Source organism: Lates calcarifer, linkage group LG7_1 (assembly GCF_001640805.2).
Source record: "Lates calcarifer isolate ASB-BC8 linkage group LG7_1, TLL_Latcal_v3, whole genome shotgun sequence".
Lineage (NCBI taxonomy): Eukaryota > Metazoa > Chordata > Actinopteri > Centropomidae > Lates > Lates calcarifer.
In genome coordinates, this window is record NC_066839.1 from 11227006 (window position 1) to 11249039 (window position 22034).

General features: G+C 41.2%; 3 protein-coding genes across 4 annotated transcripts in view; 2 read left to right on the forward strand and 1 right to left on the reverse strand.

The window, feature by feature from the left end:
- Window positions 1–219: 219 nt before the first annotated feature.
- cmtr1 (cap methyltransferase 1) lies at window positions 220–10557 on the forward strand. Of its 2 annotated transcripts, none has more exons than XM_018694517.2 (24): window positions 220–646; window positions 1428–1532; window positions 2051–2205; window positions 2383–2541; window positions 2666–2758; window positions 2885–2956; window positions 3266–3360; window positions 3865–3937; window positions 4055–4253; window positions 4336–4454; window positions 4680–4776; window positions 4987–5119; window positions 5749–5928; window positions 6015–6071; window positions 6184–6241; window positions 6382–6450; window positions 6850–6981; window positions 7343–7468; window positions 7774–7865; window positions 8101–8169; window positions 8543–8590; window positions 8697–8809; window positions 9038–9146; window positions 9365–10557. In XM_018694517.2, the coding sequence occupies exons 2-24, from the start codon at window positions 1433–1435 to the stop codon at window positions 9498–9500; spliced, it is 2484 nt and encodes an 827-aa protein (XP_018550033.1). In that variant the 5' UTR covers window positions 220–646; window positions 1428–1432; the 3' UTR covers window positions 9501–10557. The 2 variants fall into 2 exon arrangements, with proteins under 2 accessions (XP_018550033.1, XP_018550034.1); XM_018694518.2 differs by having other exon boundaries at window positions 220–424.
- Window positions 10558–11530: 973 nt separating this feature from the next.
- On the forward strand, window positions 11531–15099 carry hebp2 (heme binding protein 2). The gene is made up of 4 exons (XM_018694563.2): window positions 11531–11656; window positions 12589–12724; window positions 13295–13475; window positions 13572–15099. Exons 1-4 carry the CDS (start codon window positions 11582–11584, stop codon window positions 13756–13758), a joined length of 579 nt encoding a protein of 192 aa, XP_018550079.1. The 5' UTR covers window positions 11531–11581; the 3' UTR covers window positions 13759–15099.
- A 3553-nt stretch (window positions 15100–18652) lies between these two features.
- LOC108895614 (NHS-like protein 1) overlaps window positions 18653–22034 on the reverse strand; it is a 60429-nt gene continuing 57047 nt past the window's right edge. Inside the window, 3 exon segments of the mRNA XM_051071870.1 lie at window positions 18653–19874; window positions 19876–20220; window positions 20222–20351. Of these exon segments, the coding sequence (XP_050927827.1) occupies window positions 19674–19874; window positions 19876–20220; window positions 20222–20351 (676 nt within the window). The 3' untranslated portion in view covers window positions 18653–19673.

Sequence of the window (22034 nt, forward strand, 5' to 3'; positions counted from 1 at the left end):
CATGTCCAGTTATTGTGTTCATGTTGGTGTGATTTGTACTTATCGAGGCTTTATTAGTTGTAATGACAGGCAGGATAATTTTATTTTTTTTTATTGTTGTTTTAATGAAATGTCTTGGGACTGTCAAAGTAGGAAATTCTACATGAGAAATAAAGATTTGTCAGATTTGTAAAATAGAAAATCACAGGCACTCGTCTAGACAGTCGTTACGACACGCGCGTCATTACTACGTGTCATCAGATGAAGAAGGACCCCAGAACGCTCTAAAAACAGAACGCGGGCTAATGTGAACTTCAATAGTTCATTTATAACTAAAGTTTCTGTTTAAATAAAAGTTCAACAGGGAAATTTCGACACAAATGTGGAATTGACGCTCTATCGATGCAGTCTCAAAACAGAAGAGTGAAGTTTTTCCTCTGAGCTGGTAAAAACTAGCTGGCTAACATAGCAAGCTAACAGCTAAAGCTGCTACAGCTGCGCAGTTTCGTTTCACAGAAAAGTCAGAAAACTCCCATACTGACTCTGACCAGACAAGTCTGTTTACTTCACCCGTGTTTTACCAGTAAACCATATTTTGGAAGGTGGCATGGGCCGACTTTACCAAACTTTGATAGCTGACCGCTGCTAGCTACAACAAAACCAAGAGGTAACAGTTGATATTTGCAGCGACGTTGCCAGACTAGAGACAGGAACGTTTTAATCGTCAAACTGGCGGCGTGGAGGAATAAGACACTGCTTGTTGACTGATGAATGTAATGTTAATATGTGAAAGGCACTAACTGAGGATGTAGATGACCAATTGTTGTGTGTACATGTGCATTTACGTGAACACTTATTGATAATGTCAGTGTTTATTTCCCGTTCTGCTTTGCCCTATATCTGATAAATAAAGAATTCACACTCGAAACATACATAGTTTGATCGGTGTCCGCTTTACAGTCTCTTAATTTCCTTAAATTCCCCCCAAAAAACACGAAAGAACGAAGCACATAAGCATTTTTTTTACTTTGCTCAATTGTAATAATTAATATGATGATTAGCCTGAAGCAGCCGAAAGTGAAGTCATGTCTTAAAACGGCATTAAAAAAAACACTGATGCTTAAATAAAATGAGGGAGAGTAAACACTACTTATCATTTGAATCCAGCAGATGTTTGGCATTTTTGATTTTATGAATAAGTGTCAAAGCTTATGTTACAATGCTTCTGACTGTCTCATACATACATCATTGTCATACTTGCTGTTGCGGTTTAGTTTTCCCTTTTTTTCTTGATATACAATTTCAATTTATTTAAGATTACCTTAAAACATGGTGGGGTATTTCTGTCATAGTCCTTAGTTTTCTTATGTATTCCTCAGTGTGCTGTTGCACCTCATCTATTAGACTCTTATTGTCTAAATCTTATTGTCCTCTCTGCTCTGTTTCAGCCATAATGAAGAGAAGAGCTGAAGCAACATCAGCACCACTGCAGGGGACAAAGAGGCGTCGTGATGACAGCAGCTCAGATGAAGAGTCACAATTATCCAGACAAGGTAGATAAATTAATTTCAGAATCAGAATCCTTTGCCCCCTCTAAACAAAGTCTGGCATGATAGAATTTATATTCTGGGGGAGTTCCTGTAATGGTAGCTTGCTGAGAGGACCCACCTAACTCCACTACCCTACTGCAAATTTTTTTTTTTTACCAGTGTTCATTATATGGCACATTAAATGATTCCTGAGGGTGTGATTGACAGTGCTGCTGCCTCTCTCATAAAGGAAACCTGTCCAAAAACTCCCAACAAGCTGTTTCAGTCAAAGTTGTCTGACTTCTAAGGTGAATTGAGCTTTTTTCTTGGAACTGCAGAAGACTACAAAAATTGTGAAGGGTCAAGTAATTAGTAGGTTAAAATGCAATATGCATTCAGATGTTGTAGATTAAACAAGCTCTCAAAAAAGCAAAAAAAAAAACTTTTTTGTGTCACAGCTGTGTTTATCCTCCTGCTGCTGTTTAGAAATGAATGGTTTGTACTTGTTTATGTGTGTGCATGTGTGTTTTTGTACTATCCAGACTCTAGCCAAAATGACTCCCTCAGTGACCAGGAGGATCACAGACCAGGGTTCTCCATGCCCTCCATATCATCCTTTGATTCCCAAGATGCAGATGCCCCAACAGAGGCCTCCTCCAAGTTCTCTATGTACAATAGTGTGTCACAGAAGCTCATGGTAATGTATTGAAAAACTCACTAAAACAAGATGTTTCACAGTTAATTGTCTCAAAGTCTGTATTGTTGTATTTCTGATTATATGTGTTAATATATTTGATAGGTTTTTCATAATAAACACAGAGTTTTCCCACTGTCTTTTCTTAACTCCTTTGTCTGTTATCTCTTACGCCTTCAGGCCAAAATGGGTTTCCGTGAGGGCGAGGGTCTGGGCAAGTTTGGCCAGGGACGCAAGGAGATCGTGGAGGCCTCTACGCAGCGAGGTAGAAGGGGTCTCGGCCTCACACTGCAGGGCTTCCAGGGGGAGCTCAATGTCGACTGGCGTGATGAACCAGAGGTACGCAGTAGTAAATGATGATGCAGTTTTTTGCTTGTGTCACGATTTTAGGTTTGAAGTACCATGTGGGAATCAAGCAACTGTCAGTAGTACCTGTTGACATGATCGTTGTTTGTCTGTCCAGCCCAGTGCTGTGGAGAAGGTAGACTGGTTCCCAGAATGCACCACAGAGAACCCAGATGCAGATGAGCTGAGGGACTGGATGACTCTGGGACCGGTAAATCTGAAAACACAAGACATTTATGTAGATGTACTGTATACATAATGAATGCAAAATATGCTTACTCTTTTGTTCAGTACATACACATTTTGTTGTTAAAGTCTTGTTTTTGGCTGCGTGCAGAGAAAACTTAAGATTGACGATGAGACAGAGTTTTGCACTGAAGATCTCCTGCACACTCTTCTAAGGTGCAAGGTGAGTTATAATGTAGTTCACCTACTTTTATTTTACAGTTTAATATTAAAATCTATAGTAAGATACCCCTGCAGTTAGTGCTGACATGAAATTGATTTCTAATTAAACCATTAAAAATAACAAAGTTTATATGTGTGCTGTGTTCACCTTTGCATTTAGGTCCACAGTGTGTTGGTGATTGGTAGTACCACAGAAATTTTCTGTTTGTACGGCTCGGTGAATTAACTTCTATGCCTGATGGACCTGAATCCTAATTCACTGCCTAAATATTCCTGCATTATGTAACCACTGTGTCTGTTTGATGTTCAGTCAGTGTTTGATGACCTGGAGGGTGAGGAGATGAGGAGAGCTCGGACACGCTCAAACCCTTATGAGACGATCAGAGGGGGTATCTTCCTCAACAGGTCAGTCTTTAAGTAGTTACTACAAGTTGGACAAATTAACAATGTGGATAATATTGTATAAATCATTTTCTATGTTGGAGTTTTATTTAACTTAACTACTTTTGTACCTTTACAAGGCAGAGCTTCAGCCTTTTACCAGTTAATGGCTGCTTTTGAATCATGATGAAAGTTAAACATGTGGTTATGTATGTATGTGTGTGTGCAAATTTTTATATGCCATTTGTATATGATGTCAAATTTGGGAAATAAAATTATGTTACAGTGTAAATTAATTAATACACTATATGATTAATTACTGCCTTTTGAAAAAATGCAACAGATTTCAAGAACTATAGCAGATTATTGTAGAGTATATTGTGTACTGTGCTGTTGTTGTTATTTGGGCACTTAATGCACATTCCTAATAATTTATGCCAGTTAAATAGCTTGTGTTTTTTTTCATTTTCACATGGTTTAATGAGTAGTCTGTGCAGTGCCAATCCTTTATGTGCTTTCTGTATTCAGAGCAGCTATGAAAATGGCCAATATCGACCACTGCTTCGACCATATGTTCACCAACCCAAAGGATTCACAAGGGGTGAGTGAGTCGAATCACCTGTTTATATGTGTTGTGCTGAACTTTTGTCAGATCACACAGGCCCATATAAACAGATGGTGAGACCAACTGATGTCTCTGCCCACTCTCATTATGTAGAAACCTCTGACAAAGGACCGTGAGGGAGAGCTTCTGTACTTCGGTGATGTCTGCGCGGGGCCTGGAGGCTTTTCAGAGTATGTACTGTGGAAGAGACGCTGGCACGCCAAGGGCTTTGGCATGACACTGAAAGGACCCTGTGACTTCAAACTGGAAGATTTCTTTGCAGCGCCCAGTGAGCTGTTTGAGCCTTACTATGGTACGTTAGAAAAACCTGCACGTCACACCCAGGAGACGTCTGATGAATGATTCAGTGAAAGCTTGACCTCTGTCTGTCCCAGGTGAGGGAGGGGTGGATGGAGATGGTGACATCACTCGGCCAGAAAACGTGACTGCCTTTCGAAACTTTGTCCTGGAGAATACGGAGAGAAGAGGGCTGCACTTCCTCATGGCAGATGGGGTGAGACTATTCCACATGTTCTTTTTTTAACTGCAAGGTAGTCAAGGTAGCTCTGCTTTAAAGCTTGCGAAAAAAAATTCCTAAATTTACATATCAAACAGAAGATGGGTTCATAATTAAGGGTACAATTATACAGATTCCTGCTGTGAGATGAACTGAGATTTTGAACTTTCACTTTGGTGTCTGAATAAGTTTTGGTTTGGTGACTCTCTCTGTCTCTGGCAGGGTTTCTCTGTGGAAGGCCAGGAAAACATCCAGGAGATCCTGAGCAAACAGCTGCTGCTCTGTCAGTTCCTCACTGCCCTCTCTACACTCAGGACAGGTATGTGTGCACAAATTTATGCATCGTATAGTCAGTCAGCACACCTGTCTATCAGTGGCTCTTATTTGATCCTGATGTTCCTAGATTTTCTTCAGAAAATAATCATGTTCAGTCTTGATATACCTTTGTCATATTCATGTTATGTACTTGTCCCATGTGCTGTACTCAGGGTCCAGATTAAATCACATTGGCACTCTTTGTCTTCTCCAGGTGGCCACTTTGTCTGTAAGACTTTTGACCTCTTCACTCCCTTCAGCGTGGGCTTGGTCTACCTGCTCTACCTCTGCTTCGACCGGATCTCTCTCTTCAAACCTGTCACCAGCAGGCCTGCCAACTCTGAGAGGTGGGGCTCTGTCTGTGTCTGTGTGTGAATGAATCCTGTATGCAAAAAATATCTGCAGATTTGGTTACTTATGCAGTGCAGCTGTGCACATTGTCCAAACCAACTAGCAGCAAGACAATATCTGAATATCTGTTGAAAATATTCAGCCAGTTACAAACATATCAAACCTCCAACGGGTGCTAGATCAAAAACACTGCCACACTGGTAATGTGTGTAATGAGGCAGCAGTGTACAGTAGATGAAAACTCTGGAGGTATGTTTGACACTGGGTCTTCAACACATTATCATCTTCTAAATCTTTTTCCAGTTTTTCACTGGTTCTGTCTCAGTGGGGGGTTTTTCCAAACATAAAGTAGCTTTGAAGGTTGAAGGAAAAAGAGATAGAATAAGCGTGAAATTGTATTTGGATTCTGTGCATTTTGGTCTCAAGTTTGGATTTGTCACTTTGTATTTTGGAGAAAATATTTCTCCACCAGTGACTATACTCAAAATGATAAATGAATCAACTGTGTGTGTTAGAAGATATAGGACAGTCTCTCTGCTATGGATCTAATTTTTGATTTACACAGAGAAAAGAGAATCTCTACAGAACACTCCTGCCTCTGTAAGTCTCTCATTTCCCCCTGCAGGTATATAGTGTGCCGTGGTTTGAAGCCCGGTTCAGACGCTGTCAGGGAGTACATGTTCAGAATCAACCTGAAACTGAACCAGCTGAGGAACACAGATACAGATGTTACAGATGTGGTTCCCCTGAGCCTCATCAAAGAAGACACTGATTTCTATCAGTTTATGGTCAACTCCAATGAGAGGTAGAAATTTGCAATATTCAGAAAGGCCTTTTTCTTTTCATTTCAAACTGAGTGACTGACTGAAGTTGTATTATCTCTCACTGCAGCCTCTGCGTAGTCCAGATCAAGGCCTTGGCAAAGATCCATGCTTTTGTTGTAGACCCGTGAGTAACTGTTCTCAAACCCATTCATTTAACCCTACCCTAGCATAGCTGAATGTATTGGATGGCGTGCATGTGTGGAACTAACTGCACAGCACTGTGTTGATGTTTCTAGGACCCTTTCAGAGCCGATGCAAGCAGACATCAGGAAGGAGTGTTTGAAGCTGTGGGGTGTGAGTGGATAAAGTGTGGTATTTGCACCACATTGAAGCTGGACTATCACAGATCAAATACAAATAATAGAGTTTCTGTTCAACAATGCTGTTTTATTGTGTATTATTCTACTCCTAAATATGTTTTTGTCTATTTCCAGGTCCCAGATAAGGCCAGGGTTACTCCTGCTTCCTCAGACCCAAAGTCAAAATTCTATGAACTGATCAAGGTCTGTTCATAAATCTGGGATTAATGAAGACCTATTGGGAATAATACAATTCTGATAAACACGCACAGTTTTTTGTGTTTTTAATTTGTTAATAATGAAAGAAATCTGTGCACTCTTCACAGTATTTCCCAGAGTTTGAGAATTGAGTCATAGTTTGGGGAGTGGGTGGGTTATTTATGTGCAAGTGGGAAGCTGCATATCTGAGATCATATTCAACTGCACACAAATACATCTTTCAAGCAGACTTTCTGATCAATCTACACATTCAACTTCTCATACCGTTGTCCAAAAAGATTCTGATAATTAAAAGAGTGTTATACGTGGACAAATTAAAAATGTTGACGAGATAATGTTGCATTTTTCTCTCCATCTCTAATTCTTGTGTCTGTGGCACTTCAGAATTCAGATGTGGAGTCCTTCCAGTGCAAGCTCACGCCTCTCAACTCCAGCACACTTGACAAGTTGCGCCATATCCTGGACCACAGGTGCATTGTGGGAGGTGGAGAGCAGATCTTTCTTCTAGCACTAGGGGTGAGTCGCAAGAGACAATGTAGGCCTTGAACTTGTGTTTTGTCTTACTACAGTAAAGTAGTATGTTTTATACACAACTTACACAATCCTCTTTTTGAACCCAGCAGAAGTAATTTGTCTTTTTCATGATTTCCCTCATCGCTGTGCTCCTATCAGTACATTTCCATTTCTTCTGGAAGAGATTAAAACATGAAGCCGACAGGCAGATCCATTCACTCCCCCAATGTTTTTATCCTCTGTTTAAAAGGATAGTGGTGACAGCCAGAGAGGCCTTGCTCACAGTTTCTTTGCCTGATAACCTGTATTTGAACCCATTTTCATCTTCTTATCTGCTCTTTCCATTTCCTCTTAACTTATGCAGAAGTCTCAGAAATACACATGGGATGGGAAGATGCCTGTGCGCTGGAGGAAACTGGAGAATTTCAAGTTAGAGCTGCCAAGAGATACTCTTCTAAGTGTGGAGATCGTCCAAGAGCTGAAGGGCGAGGTGAGAGGAAGGACTGGAGAGTGTAAGGGCTGAGCAGATGAAATATGGGAGTCAGTATTTCAAACGATTGGCTCCATTTCTGTTATTGCTTAAATGATAACCTCGGGTTTTTTGTGATCATCAGGAACTTTGTTAATCTTGTTTTTCTTTGAGCCACAGCAGGTTCTTTCATCAAAGAGTCTTCTTTTTTTTTCCTCCAAAACACAATTTAGAGTATTAGAGCTAAAATTAGAGGGCTTGCATTTTATGCATGTTACTTGCTGTTTATAGATATGGTTTTACATGCATGGATATCTGGTCTATAGGGAAAAGCTCAGCGTAGAATCAACGCAGTTCATGTAATGGATGCACTAATAATCAACGGCACTGACGTAAGAGATCAGCACTTCAACCAAAGGTAGGGCAGCATCACCTGTATTCTGTATCAAACATTTTCAGCCCCATGTCTGATCTGAGCCATACTCACTAAAACACTGATGCCACATATACAGTGTTAGCTTTTATAGGCCACTATTTACTGGCCACGTTGTAGCTCTGTTTGTGCACAGGCTAACAGAGTTGTACTTGCAATTCATTGTACTTTTCATACCTGTTTTCTGTAGTTAACTAAATAATGATGATTATATATCCAGGATCCAGATGGCTGAGAAGTTTGTGAAGGCAGTGGCCAAACCAAGTAGACCAGACATGAACCCTATCAGGTATTCATTTAAATGAATTCAACCATTTATTTTCAATAAAGATGTGTAATTTATGTGCAGGAATCTTTTTTTCTCTCATAACATTAAAAGGTTTGGCTGTGTCAGAACTGGAGAACTCAAACATAAAAAACAATTTAAAGTTTCATTAGTACCATTTGGACATGATGCATTTTCAGATTTCATAAACCACAGGTGGTCAACAAGCCAGTGTAACACTAATATCAAACAGGATTTTGACAGTAGCTGCTAACAAATACTGGTATAGCAACAGTGGTACATATAGACATCCAGGCAAAAAAATGTAACTGAACTATTTTCTTGTTGCATTAAATGGTCATAATATTTAAATGTAACATCTGTCTCTGTTAAACAGAGTGAAGGAGGTGTACAGGTTGGAGGAAATGGAGAAAATCTTTGTCAGGTAGGAAAACATCAGTCTCTCATTAGTCTACGTCAGCTATTAAATATCAGACAGATTAAATATCAGACAGAGTTTCATTGGTGATTTTCTGGGTTTCCTCATCCAGACTAGAGATGAAGGTAACTAAGAGTTCAGGAGGGGTCCCTCGTCTGTCCTACACCGGCAGAGATGACCGACACTTCCTGCCCACAGGCCTCTACATCATTAAGACTGTCAATGGTTTGTACTTGTGTGTGTAAATGAGTGTGTGTGTTGCGGCTCAGTTTCAGAAACGGGCTTTAAATTGTAATCAGCTGTTACAACTACATTTTGTTTCAGCCGTGTCAAAGCCTCTACAAACCTGTTAGTGAAATAGTTTGAGTGATCATGTGTAAAGCCATGGGCTTGTTGTTTACTGCATAAAAATGTGCTAAACATGTCCTCCTCTCCTCTCTCTCCACCTTTCAGAGCCATGGACGATGGCATACAGTAAGAACTCCAAGATGAAGTTCTTCTTTAATAAGATAACCAAGGAGTCCACCTATGAAATGCCACCAAACTCTGCTGCTCCCTTCCAGTAAGTACTGCCCTGACTATTTTCAAACTAACTGAATTGAATTATTTCTATTTATTTATTCATTGTTATAGTAAGTATATAAAGTTCTGTAGTGTGGATAACATTAGAAACAATCAATTTTTCAAGAGTAGTGGGACGATAGTTTACAACATAAATTTTAAATATCTCTTGGCAGCCATGATGAATGAACAGTATCCTTTCTTTGTCCTCATCCTCAGCATCTGCCACTCTGAGCGTCTCTTCTGGGCCTGGGTGGACGGGGTCATAGTTCACGATTCTCAGACACGTGTGGATCCTGAGAAACTGTCCAAAGATGATGTTTTGTCCTTCATCCACCAGAACTACCAGCCCTGAAACAGTCACAGAGTCCAGAGCCTAACCAGCTACAACCTGCATACAAAATGCACTAAATTATGGAGGACACAGAGCCTCAGGAGATGTTATGATGCAGTTTATCAGTTAATATTTATTTTGACAATGAAAGAGGGATTACCAAAAATACTTAACAGCCAATTGAAATGATGCATCCCTGTTTTATTCTCATATTAATATCAATTATTAAACTGCTGTTTGACTTTTTTTCAAGGTCCTCTAATTCCTCCGAATGAATGAAAATTGGTGAATGAATGAAATTATAACCAGGTTGTAACTGGAGTTCTGGAGCTGAAAATGATAAATTGTTTGCTGCTATTTCTAGCAGTGACACCTGGTAAAAAGTGGACATTTGACAAACCACCCTGTCTTTCTGCCTTTTCCACTGCCCTTGGCTCTATGAATTGTAATGAATAAGATTCACCTCATTGGACAATATGAAGACAAAAATCTGCTGCCATTGTCTCTACATTGAATTGCATGTCCCTGTAGATCCAGTTTTTATGGTTCCTAGTTCAATGCCATGCTTGTGTGTGTGTTTGCGTCCATCACTTTAACAATGATAGAGGGTTACAAATGTTAAACTATGCATCCATATCTGTAAACACAGTCTTGCTTGCCTTGCTCTACAACTGCTTGAAACACAACTGCTCCTCTTATCGTCTCTGTAGAGATGATCATCTGTTTGCTCAGAGCAAATCTGTAGCTGAAGCTAAAATACAACCGACACATTGATTATGTTTTAAATTATCCTCAGCATCAACATTTCAACATTGATATCAGATGTAGCAGTCTACTCCCATTCTTACTTCTACATCTGTCATGGAGTGGAGTGTGTGTTAAAAATCTGAAAGGTGTCCTGTTAGTTTTTAGGTTGTTTCTTCCCTGACACCTCTGTGACTGTGCCTACTATTGCCTGGACTGTCTGTTTCTTAAAATGCTGCAAATGAGTTATTTTTCTCTTGTAAAGTTAGCTACCAATCCTTTGATGTAAATAATAATATAGTAAATAAATGGGAGATGGTCATCCCAGAACATACTCTCAACCATGTGTCCAAGTATTAATTACTAACTATGGGAAGTAGTCTACTATATGGGTATGGCAGTAATATACTAGGATGCTAGTTTAGTAATATAGTTCATAGATAGTTAAACTCAGTTAATTAATTCATTTAGGTAATATAGTAAAGTAATATAAGTTATATAGTTAAGTAACTTTATTACTTATATTACTGAACTATATATAAATCATAATAAGTTATATATAGTTAAGTAATTCAGTTTATAAGTTTTTCTAATCTTCCAATTTAAGAAAAAAAACTCTTCATTTTCTTCCTTGCTACTGGCTTGTGGCTACTCTTATCCGCTACGATTCATTTTCCATGCTGATTGTGTTAAATCAGACTCTGGGTTCTTTGACACATGGAGATAAAGCGAGGTCTCTCCACTGTCCTTTCCCCGCATGGACACAACGCATCTGACATTATTTGTCCCTCTGAAATTTCCTGCACCCTTTTGTTCGGGAGTGTCGGGGGGGAGGTCGTACACACCCAAACTGGTTTGAAATGAGGCCACAGTTAAACTCTTCACCCTCTTTGTTTATTCAGCAATATCGATATGTAACATCGGGACTCTTATTGTGAAATTCAGACTCGTTCAGCCAATCACATTTCAGCTTTGTGTAACCGGAAGCGATGTTATGAAAACGTTAAAAAAAAAACGCGCTCCTTGACAGCTGGAATTAATTGCTTAAATTTACGTTTACAGGTAATTATGTCTTTTTTCTTTCTTCGTTGTGGAATTTTATAACTCAGCTGCGTTTTAATGAAGGCGTTACGTTAGGTGGTGAAGAGGTACTTCTCCGTATTTGAATTTTAGATCGAAGATAAGTTGTTTTTTCAGCCAGGTTGCATTGGATACTCGTGTAGTGTCATGTGACTGACTTGATAGAACAGTCTGAACACCTTTGTCGGGTTTTATACCAGTTAACTCTTACCTACGGTGCTTTGCAGTGCTTTGAAAACGTCAGTCAGCCGACAGCTTTGACCACCCGTTGACCAGTCATGCTGAAAACTTTGGGACAAGCTTTCTTCTCAGTTGGACTGCAGAACCCCAAATTCACAGCCCAGGAGAAAAAGGTAAATGTTTTGCCAGATTACCTTGTAAAAAAAAAACAAAAACAAAAAACAAAAAACATTAAACCCTTGACCTTGGTACTGATTCTTCTCTGTCATGTGACAAAAAGAGTCGAGTGGTGTGAAATATTTAGTCAATTAACAGAAAAAAATGTCAAAAAATGTAAAAGATTGTCTGGTGTCATTTTCTCAAATTATAAAATGATTAGCTTTTTTTTCTTCTCTTCCACGTGATTGTGCCTGAAACGTATCCATCAAATAGATACTGTAACCAGTGTCAGTGTTTTGATACATCTAACACTCACAGTAAGCATCTTTTTGGCAGTTATGGAAATGTAGCAGAGTAAAGACACATGTCTGAATGAAACAAATCTGTGTATATAAATAAGAAATGATTGTGAAGATGCTCCTGTCTGGTTTCATGTGACCTTGCTTCCCTCTGATATTTGCTTTGGCTCTGCTCTCCCCTTTAAATAGACCTGACATTGTCCTTTTTATATGTCTGTCTGGTTCTTAAACGGACAAAAAAGATATTGCTAAAATCACATCCGCAGCCTTGTTATCAGTTCTACCAGATAACTTTTACATGTGACTAATTTACAGAATCAACACAGTAACACACGTCTTGGAGTAGGAGAATGATTTGAAAATTAGTTATTTGAAATTGATGACTGTGCCAAAGCAACTGAGAAAAAGCTGTAATATTACGAGATCACCATTTGTGCTAACTGATAAAAATATACAACCGATCTAAAAACTATTGACTCGCCATTTTTGTTTACATCACTTGATCTGGCCATGTGGGCATTTTTCACTATTTTCTGAAATGTTAGACTGAATCATTGATTGATTATTCAAAAAATCAAATGGTAAAATCAGCAGATGAATCCACAATGAAGCCAGTTATAATGAGTGTGTGTGTGTTTGTTTTCCAGGGGCAAGACTATGAGATCCGCACCTACCACCCCACTAAGTGGATGAGCACCTCTGTGAGCGGGATGGACCTGGAAGCAGCCATGAATACCGGCTTCAGAAGGCTTTTTAAGTACATCCAAGGCGAAAACAAAGGCAGTGAGTTCAAACTATTTGACTCTAAAATGCTGCTTGTAGTATTTTTTATTCTGCTGAGATTTTGTCAGAGAAGCCCAAGTGTTTGTGAGGCCTTTAATTTGTAAAGCTGTAAGCGTGGCTGCATAAAATGAAACTTGTTTAAATGCAATCATTCAAGCAAATAATGTTGCAGAATGAAGTTGTGGAAAACTTAAGTTCAAGACAAGGGAAGTGATGAATAAATGCAAGAGAAAGTGCACTTTAGTTCTTGCTCAGCAGTTTGTAACAGCACCACTGCCTTTGTCTTACTCAGCAGTTTACACCGGCATTATTTATGAGAATATATATTGTTTGTGCTGTTGACTAGTGAGGGCTGCAGTGTAAAGGAGTGTGTGTGATCCATAATCGTGGTGTTTGATCCGCTACATCTGCCACACATTGTGATTATATGCCAACCATCTGTTGAGGTGTCATTATGTGCTCAAGTTTTGATCTGCCACCTGGCCAATCTGCAACATCACAATTACATTCATGTGCATTCGTCAGACTTGTGCATTGCTGGTTTTTTCCTACCTCTGTTTGTTACTTCAGAGGTCAAAGTGGAGATGACGGCCCCTGTGACGGGCCGCGTTGTCCCCGGAGATGGTCCTGCGTGCGAATCTCAGTTCACCGTGTCCTTCTACATCCCAGAGGAGAATCAGGACAATCCACCGGAGCCGACCGACCCGGACGTGTTCTTGGAGCACAGGAAAGAGTTCACAGTTTATGTCAGGTAGAGTAATCATCAGCAGGTTTCAAGCTGACAAGGATAAAAGTCTTTTTTTGTTTTTTAACTAAATCTTCGACTTTACCCTCCCTTCTCTTCCAGGACGTACGGTGGTTTCTCCAATGCGACTGTGAAGCGTGAGGAGCTCCTGAAGCTTGTGGAGAGCCTGAAGAGGGATGGCGTCCCGTACGTTGAGAAGCCGTACTACGTGGCCGGGTACGACAGCCCCTTCAAACTGACCAACCGCAGGAATGAGGTCTGGATCCTCCAGAAGGAAGAGGAGCAGTAGGAGAGTTTTAAAGGTCACACTGCACCCACACTCACTGCAACTAAAAAATACTCATGGTTAGGGATAAAGGCTTGATAAATTGAATGCAGTTTAATATCTCAAATCAAAAAAGCATGGTGAATTAAGCTTTAAAGGTCATATTAACAGGCACTGTTAATTACTGTTAACCCTCTCTGATTATGTCAGTTTTTTAAAAGTTACTGAATGAGAGTCACTGTGAGTCTGGATAAAATGACCAAACACATTCTAAAGTGAGCTCTAACAGGCTGTCATTCAACATCAAGAAGCTTAGGGGAAAGCGTGGCCACAGTGGGGCAATATTTCCAGCAGAGGGCGCCAAGTAGCTAGAAGACATTTCTGTCTTTTGGTGCATGTCCTTAGGACAGAAACCACAAGTGCCTCTTCACTTTGTAATGAATGACTGCACTCATTTTCAGCTTTTGTTTGTGCACGTTGCTAATTTTTGTTTATTCAGTGATTCTTAAAGGTTAAAAAATACTTAAAATTTTAATTATCTGGATAATGTTTGTTTACATCTAAACCTTAATGTAAGAAGATTGTCTGCAAGATGTGAAAATTAAGGATTCACATCTTTAAAATTCTGAGTGAGACAAATCAAGTGGGCATTTCAGCAAAATCACAGTTGGTCTAGTAAATTCAAAAGACCTGTGTGCAGAAAATACTTGACTCAAGACTCGTATTAGCTTTAGCTGACCCCTGGAATATTATATGTGCAGAGCTTTTGTATGAAGGGGGGATTCATTTCAGTGACTTTGAATGTAGTTATGTGCATGTGAGCATTATTTTCACATTAAAACTGAGAACAGTTCTCATGTCGGGGGAAGGTGGCTCTGCCTGCCAGGCTCACAAAATGTTGGCAAATCTAAGTTTATCTGACCCTGCACCTCATCTACTGTCACTGCTATCACACCCGTTATTGATGAACAGCCGAGTCATGTTGAATCTAGACCAGTCACATCGCTGACACCTCATCATCCATCATTTTTATGTGCTACAAACAAATGCCCCTGATGAATAAATGATTTTTGCTGCCTTGTGGTTGTAAGACTCTGGCAAAGCGTGACAGATACAAGCTAACATAGACATGATGCCTTTATAAACATGTTTACCTTTTTTTAATACATTAAATCATATTGATCTTTATATGTTTAACTCGTGGGAGAGAAATTGTGTGTTTTTAATCTTGAAGAAGGATACTGCATAATTTGATAAGGAAAAAATGACATAAGCACTGCACTATGTATGAATCATAGGAAATATTACTTCTAACTGATGTTAAATTTAGTATCTCATCAATAATAAATAGAACTCATCATCAAATGATCGATTACTGTGATAATTAGTTACCCCCATCTCCACTGTGTAATTATGTTTTTGTCCCTATTTCATGATGAGATTTTTTTCTTTCTGGTTTTTCTTCATTGTGAGTTGTTTATCTGATGTTAGGTGGATACAGTTCAGACTGTCCTCCACACTCTGATGGTTGTGACCTTTTATCAGTCAGATGAAATCCTCGCCTACAGTTCACTTCACCCTATATCCTCTCCCTGTCTCTCTCTCTCACCCTCTCCTCTTCCTTGCTCTCGTCGTCGACATCGTCCGGCCCATGCCTGCTGAGTCATTGGCTTTATTTGTGGCAGAATTGTTCCCGCTATCATGTTCGGACACTCAGCAGAAATGACATCTTTTTTTAATCCTCTGCGCACACACACGTACAGCACACTCCCCACCTTCGACTGTTGTTCACCAGTCAGATCGATCTCATTGGCCGTGCTCGGTGAGGTGAAACATTGCCGCAAAGAGGAAATGTATAATGAGGCTCTCTGTTTGACTCCAAATACCACAGGCGTGGATTTTAATTTTATCTAACCCCTCCAGCCTGGTGGATACCTTGAGCTGATGTGGAGCACAGGGTGTTAAAAAATATTCCATGACAAAAACTAATTTTCTGGTGACAGAGATTAACTTTAAATTAATGTACAGTAATGTGCAGCAGTCCATGTGAATCACGTATTCTTACGTGATTTTAAGGTTCCAATATCTTCCCACACTCTGTATTGCAAATTAGGCAGACTGGAGACTCCTAATTGCCAACTCAGTGGGTGTCTGGGGGTGTGTGAGTGGTTGTCTTCTTTGCATGTGTTAAATTTACATTGCTGGCAACAGTTTTATAATAACAGGTTTTAATATTATATTTATTCCATCCAGGCTGCCACTGAATTCTATTCATTTCAGTCCACTGTGAAGATTAGGACTGCAACAATTACTTTCAGTATCAGTTAATCTGACCATTATTTTCTCAATTAATAGATTATTTTAGTTTGTGAAAAAGTAGTGCAAAAAGCTCATCTCAACTTCCTAGAGCCCACAGAGGTGTCTTCAGTGTTCTTGTTTTGTCCTTTCAGTAGTCCAAAAACACACACAATTAAAGATAGTTGATTAGTGTTATACATCTGCTGGCCTCTAAAATTATTCATTGGAAAAACTATCTAAACATGAATTTGCTTAAAAGGCAAAGATCTGACATCTAGGATTGGAGAGACAATCAGCAGCCTCTTTGTTGGCAAGAAATGCATTTAGACAAATCTTTTTCATTGTTATTAGATTTTCTGACACAAACGTGTGAATGCAGCACTACTTCAGATGATAGGCAAATCTTGAAAGTTGGAGCTTCTCCAAATGCATGAGCAAGGAAACAAACCTAGGACAGCCTCGTATTTACAACTGCATTTTCATGCAAAGATAATATAATCTTTTAAAAAACAAAAGGTGACCAAAGGCTTCCTAGGACAGAAAGATTGACTTGTCTGAGACATGTCTCTGTAAGTTGGTGTTTATGGCGCACCAGCAAGTCAAGTCAAATTTATTATATAGCGCAATCACAACAGAATTATCTCGAGACGCTGTAGCATGAAAAGATGTTTTTGTAGAAGACAACTGATTTTGAAATTGGCTGTCGTTATTCTATGTTAGGGGGGCTAAGACATGCAAAGCTACTGATACAGTCCCTTTAAAAGCCTAAGTGAAGAGGCACTTTGCTATTCAGCATCAAGCTCCCTAAACAAGTGTAAAAATGTAAATACTGTATTTTACTTTTTTTAATGACTGAATAACTGCAGCAGTGCCTGTTGACAAGACTGAGTCATTCTCCAAAGACTCCTCTGGCACTTAACGCAAATGATAACTATTCTGTTCCTGGCATCTCTACTGTGCTCAAGTCAATACAGTTCTGTTTCATTTGTCTCTTCATGCATCTGTGTCTTGTAAGGGTACAGTACAGAAGGTCTGGAATTTATTAGGGAAGGGGAAAGCATTGGAGTGTCAATAGTGTGATTATGGCTGGGAGGAGCGTGTATTGATTTCTGTCTGACAGCCAGATGGACACTGTTGTTTGGGACGCGTCAAAGGGCAGGTGACTCTGCTGAATTGGAGGTGCAGGGACTTCACTGAAAATACAAAAAGGCCGTCAGTGCTCTTGGAGCAAACGCTCGACGTGCAGAGGGGTTGAAATGGCGGCGTGGACCTGCAGAGAATATCGATAGGTCGCACGACCGCGTAACTGTAAGTCAGACAGGCACAGCGGTTCCACTGTGTAAGGTCTGGAAAAGGTCTATTATGGGCTGAGCCTGTGATTCAGTGTGTGATTCAGTGTGCGTCCTAATAGGATGTCCAGAAGAAGACATAACTGATGACCCTGCGGGGGCGGGGGCGTGGGGCAGGGGAGGAGGGGTAAACGATGGCCTCTGGAGTTTTCCAGATGACAGACGAGCGTGGATGCCACGGCGATGGCGTTAATGAGGCGGTGATTTGGGGTGTTGGGCTGGCAGATGGCCGTGAATCACGCAGAGAGAGAAAATGACACAGAGACCAGCTCTTTAAATATCACCTTGTTTTTTTTTTTTTATTACACAGACATACACAAGAGCGTTAGCAGCCTGCATTCAGCTCTACTCCCACTACTTCACGACTTCTTCTCCTTCTTCTGTCCTCCCGTCTTTTTCACAAGCTCTCTGCGATTGAAATGTTTCCTGTCATGAGACAAGCCTGGGCCCAAAGTGCTCAATCATGGCCAGGCAGGAGCTTGGGGAGGGGTGGGGCACTTTGGTCACAGGTGATTAAACCACAGGGCGTTATGGCTGTTAGGAGGTTATGAAGTGTCACGCCTGTCACCTCAGTTTATGTCTCTAAGGAGACCACATTTACTCAGCCGTTGAGCAACAGCGTGGGATTTGCATGACTCTAGATTAAGGGCAATAGAAGGCTTAAGCATAAATATTGACATTATTGCATTTCTGAAGCACCTTTAAAAGAAAGAAATGCCTGGTGGGATCAGTATAGTAAATGTGGCCCTTGTCCCTCCTAACCCTTCTACCCTGTGCCTCCATCACCCTGCTTGTTGACTCTGACCACTTTACCATACTGCAAACCCTGCTATGTGAAAATAAATAATCTATAATCTACAGGAAACCACTCCCTTCCAGCAAACACAGGGCTCTAAAAATGTACAAATTCTTTGAAAATAAGTCAAGATGTTACTTAAAAGTCCTCTCTCTATGTATTTACATAAAAAACCATATAAAACTGCAAAGGGATAAACTTAGCAGAAAGGTCAACAGCGCTCTGGATATCATTTAAGCCCTAAAAGGTTCTAGTGGGTCTTAGCAAACTTAACAATGGCTGGACCTTATGCATGGGTATCAGACAAGCGGGTGCACTCTCAGATTGTGTTCACGTCCAGATTAATTTTTCATTTTTTCAGCTCTTTGGTAGCCAACATGATCACTAAAAGACCCAGACAGTTAAAGTAAGCTTTTCATCTAATGTTGTTTCTGGCTTTACATTTATAGATTCATTCTTAACTCCCAAACACAAGTCATAACATCACTTGTTTATTAAAACAATCTTTAAAACATACTTTTTAAGTCACAAACAAAAAAAAGACCTATGCACAGTGCAAAATCTACAAACTAAAAGTTAATTAATAAAGGTTTTATGAGCCTTTTTTATAGAGTAAATTTGCTGTTTTGGTTGAGCTATCGTACCCCCAACCACTTCTTGTCCACTTCTTGCACACCACTAGGTGGCAGCACCGAGCCCTCTGCACTTTCTATGGACCTCTGAATACGCCCCAGCTCTGCAAACTAAACCACTGAACTGTAAGAGCAGAAAGCAAAAAACCCTGGCGGATAACCGCTAACTGAAGTTGTACCGTGGAGCTGTCCGTTGTACCACGTCCTCGAGTTCTTTCCATAGCAATAGGGGCTGTCTGAAGCCAACGTTCACCGACCATGGTGCCATCAAACACTTTCCAGAGCCAACAGGAGAGAAGCAGAAGCTGAGAAGGTTTTACTAGACGAGCACCCAGCACGCCTTTTACATTCCACTCTTTCCAACTGCCTAGCTACGTAGCACCACAGCAGCAAAGTTAAGCAAACAACTTGTGACATTTCACTTCCTTCGATTCACCTTGGTATGCCATCTGGATCTTGTCCTTCAGAGAAACTAAAGGGTTCCTGCATGTTAAGGACAAGGTTAAGTTGGGGAAAAAAAGCAAAACAAATAGAAAACAAACTAAGAACACCAGGTGTAAAAGAAACACTATTCTTTTAACACAAAGGGTGAGTCACCAAACGAAGGAGAGAGTGAGAATCATGGGAGTCTTGAAAAGCTGCAGAACAACCAGTTCTCCACTTCAGACTAAGTTCAGCCTGGTCCATGATGGAGCGACCTCTGACCTCGCATCAGGACCTGACACTCCCTCAGAGGCTACGCAGAGGGGGTGGGGCACAGGAAGGTGTCTCTAGAGGGCCTTCTATTGGCTCCTCTTCCTGCCCCCTACCTGGTTACAACGAATGAGTCCAGCTCCCTGAATCGTAGGGGCAGTTCTTTGCTCTTTAACTTCTGCTCTCTTCAGATAAAGTGCCATTGGAGTCATTAAGCACAGGGACAGTCTGGATTTCGGGTCCAGACGGACTCTCTGCAGCATCTCCGTACTCGCTCTCAGCCAGCTCCCCCTCACGCTCGCAGATAACAGTCATTGGGCTGCTGAGGATTCGACTGCGCGCGTTGTACTTGCTGCTAGCAGCAGAGGGCGGCAGTGCGAGAGCGCCCATACTTAAACCCACTCATTGAGAAGGATGGGGAAGTCGGTGAGGACAGTGCCAAGGCCTCGTAGCGGCTCCACTCATCTGTGGCCCGTTTGCCGCGGCCTGGGGAAGCGCAGGGGCTGTGCTGCGCTGTCGGGGAGGAGGGCGAAGCGGCGGGGGGGTCCAACGCTGATTCAGAGCGCGTCCGCTGGAAGCGGGGATCAGTGGAGCGAAGCATCTCAGCGGCAGACATCCTGAAGCTCGTCTCGGAGCGACTGCCCTTCTTGAGGAGAAGGGCCTTGAAGGTGTCACTGCTGGTGGAGGACTTGCGGAGGTTGCGCTGAATGGAGCCCGTCCTGCCGGGGCAGAGAGGAGATCATCACTGGGGGACTGCTTGTGGGGGTGACAGGCGGAGACTGTGGCTGGCCCCCCGTCCGGGACTTGTCCTCCTCAGATTCCCTGCGACCCAAGACCTTCCGCTTTGACCTGGGATAAGATACAAATAACTAGATTAATGGCATACTTGTAGAGTGTAGAGCTTGCAGAGTGAGTGAGCAAGCAGGATTAATTCATTTGTAAAGAATAAAATAATTTAAGGGCAACTGACTGTTGATTTGACAGAGCAGAAAATCAATTAGAAGAAGGAGAAATGCAAGAGTTGGGGGCAGTTTTGTTGGGAAATGACTGCATCAAATTCAACTATTTAAATTAAAATTAGGCCGAGGCATATGGGATCTCGTAAATGTGAGCAGAAAACCCAGCCCTCTGAATGTTTGTGTTGTTGTACCACAAAAAAAACAACACAAAAACAAACCTGCACTTAAAATACTTGGCCCTCACGCCTCAAATCTTTGTCCCAAATTTGCCATATGTCGGCTCTGCCCCCAGCAATCATGTGTCACGGCACAAATCTTAAAAAAGTCAAACAATAAGGAGAGCTGAGCGGCGTGAATGCTCGATAAAAGAAACGGAGAGCAATGAGAAGAAGAGTTATACATTTTCGTTAAAGAAATCCAATGAGTTTTAACAAGAGAAGCTGCAGACTCTGCAACTCTGCGAGAAAGCCCAGACGCGGCACAAAGAAATTAATCAAAACACAAACCGGGAGAAGTGCCCAAAGCAGTTTTAATCACACAAGTACGATTCAGCCTCCTCTCAGCAGGGGGTATCAGAGTGGTTGACTGCAACACTCAGCCTACACCATCTATAACTCCTGCAACCAAAGCGTAGCAATAAAGCTGAAACGGGCAGAACACGGGGGAAAGATTAGGGCTAGCAGGGAAACAGACTTATTAATCTGTAGTACTGGGGTGGGGGGTGGGGGGTTGCACGTGGGATTACAACAGCTAATCCAAAAGTAGCATCAGAACAATGGCAGAAACAAGGTTTGCTAATTAAAGGGAAGGGGCTACTTGCCACTTCGCACCTCTCTATAAAGGATTCACCCACCCACTGCATGCCCCCTCTGCACAGGATGAGGGAGAGAGGAAGAGACAGAAATGATTAAAGGCATGAAAAATATAGATTGTGTGATAAGGGAGAGAGATTTGATGCTAAAGGTAAAGAGAGGAGTGAAGGACGCAGTGAGACAAAATCCTTAATCCTCAGATTAGATCTACAGGGAGAAATTTCTTCCACAGAGGACAAATAACCTGTAGATAATATACTTGTGAAGGTCAAATGAGAGGCAGGACTGAGGGGTATAAATGTTTTGTGTGAGAATGTAAGTCTGCCTCCTGATTTCAGCGGCAAAATGTGAGTCTGTGCCCTAAATTCAACCTCCATCGAGCGTTGTACCTTGTGAGCTCCCCCGCCACATTAGCCCAACAGCATTACATAAGACTTTTCTCACATACGCTCACACGTGCATACACTCAACACACCTGAATTCAGTCAACCAAGACGGCTCCATACTGAAGTCACGGTGGCGAAAGACCAAAACACACACACACACACACAAATAGGAGGCGGCGATACCAATCTCAGCTGTAGCGGTAAACAAGGCTGCAATGTAAGACACAGCTCCAAGGACTTGATCGATTTCCTCTTGGCTGTATTACAATTGGTTTGGAGGATGTCCCTAAAGACTAGTTGTATTTTTCTGCTGCAGCTGTAAAGGCATTTCATTCAAGGTTTACATCATTCTCTGTTTTCCCAGAAATGGAGAGG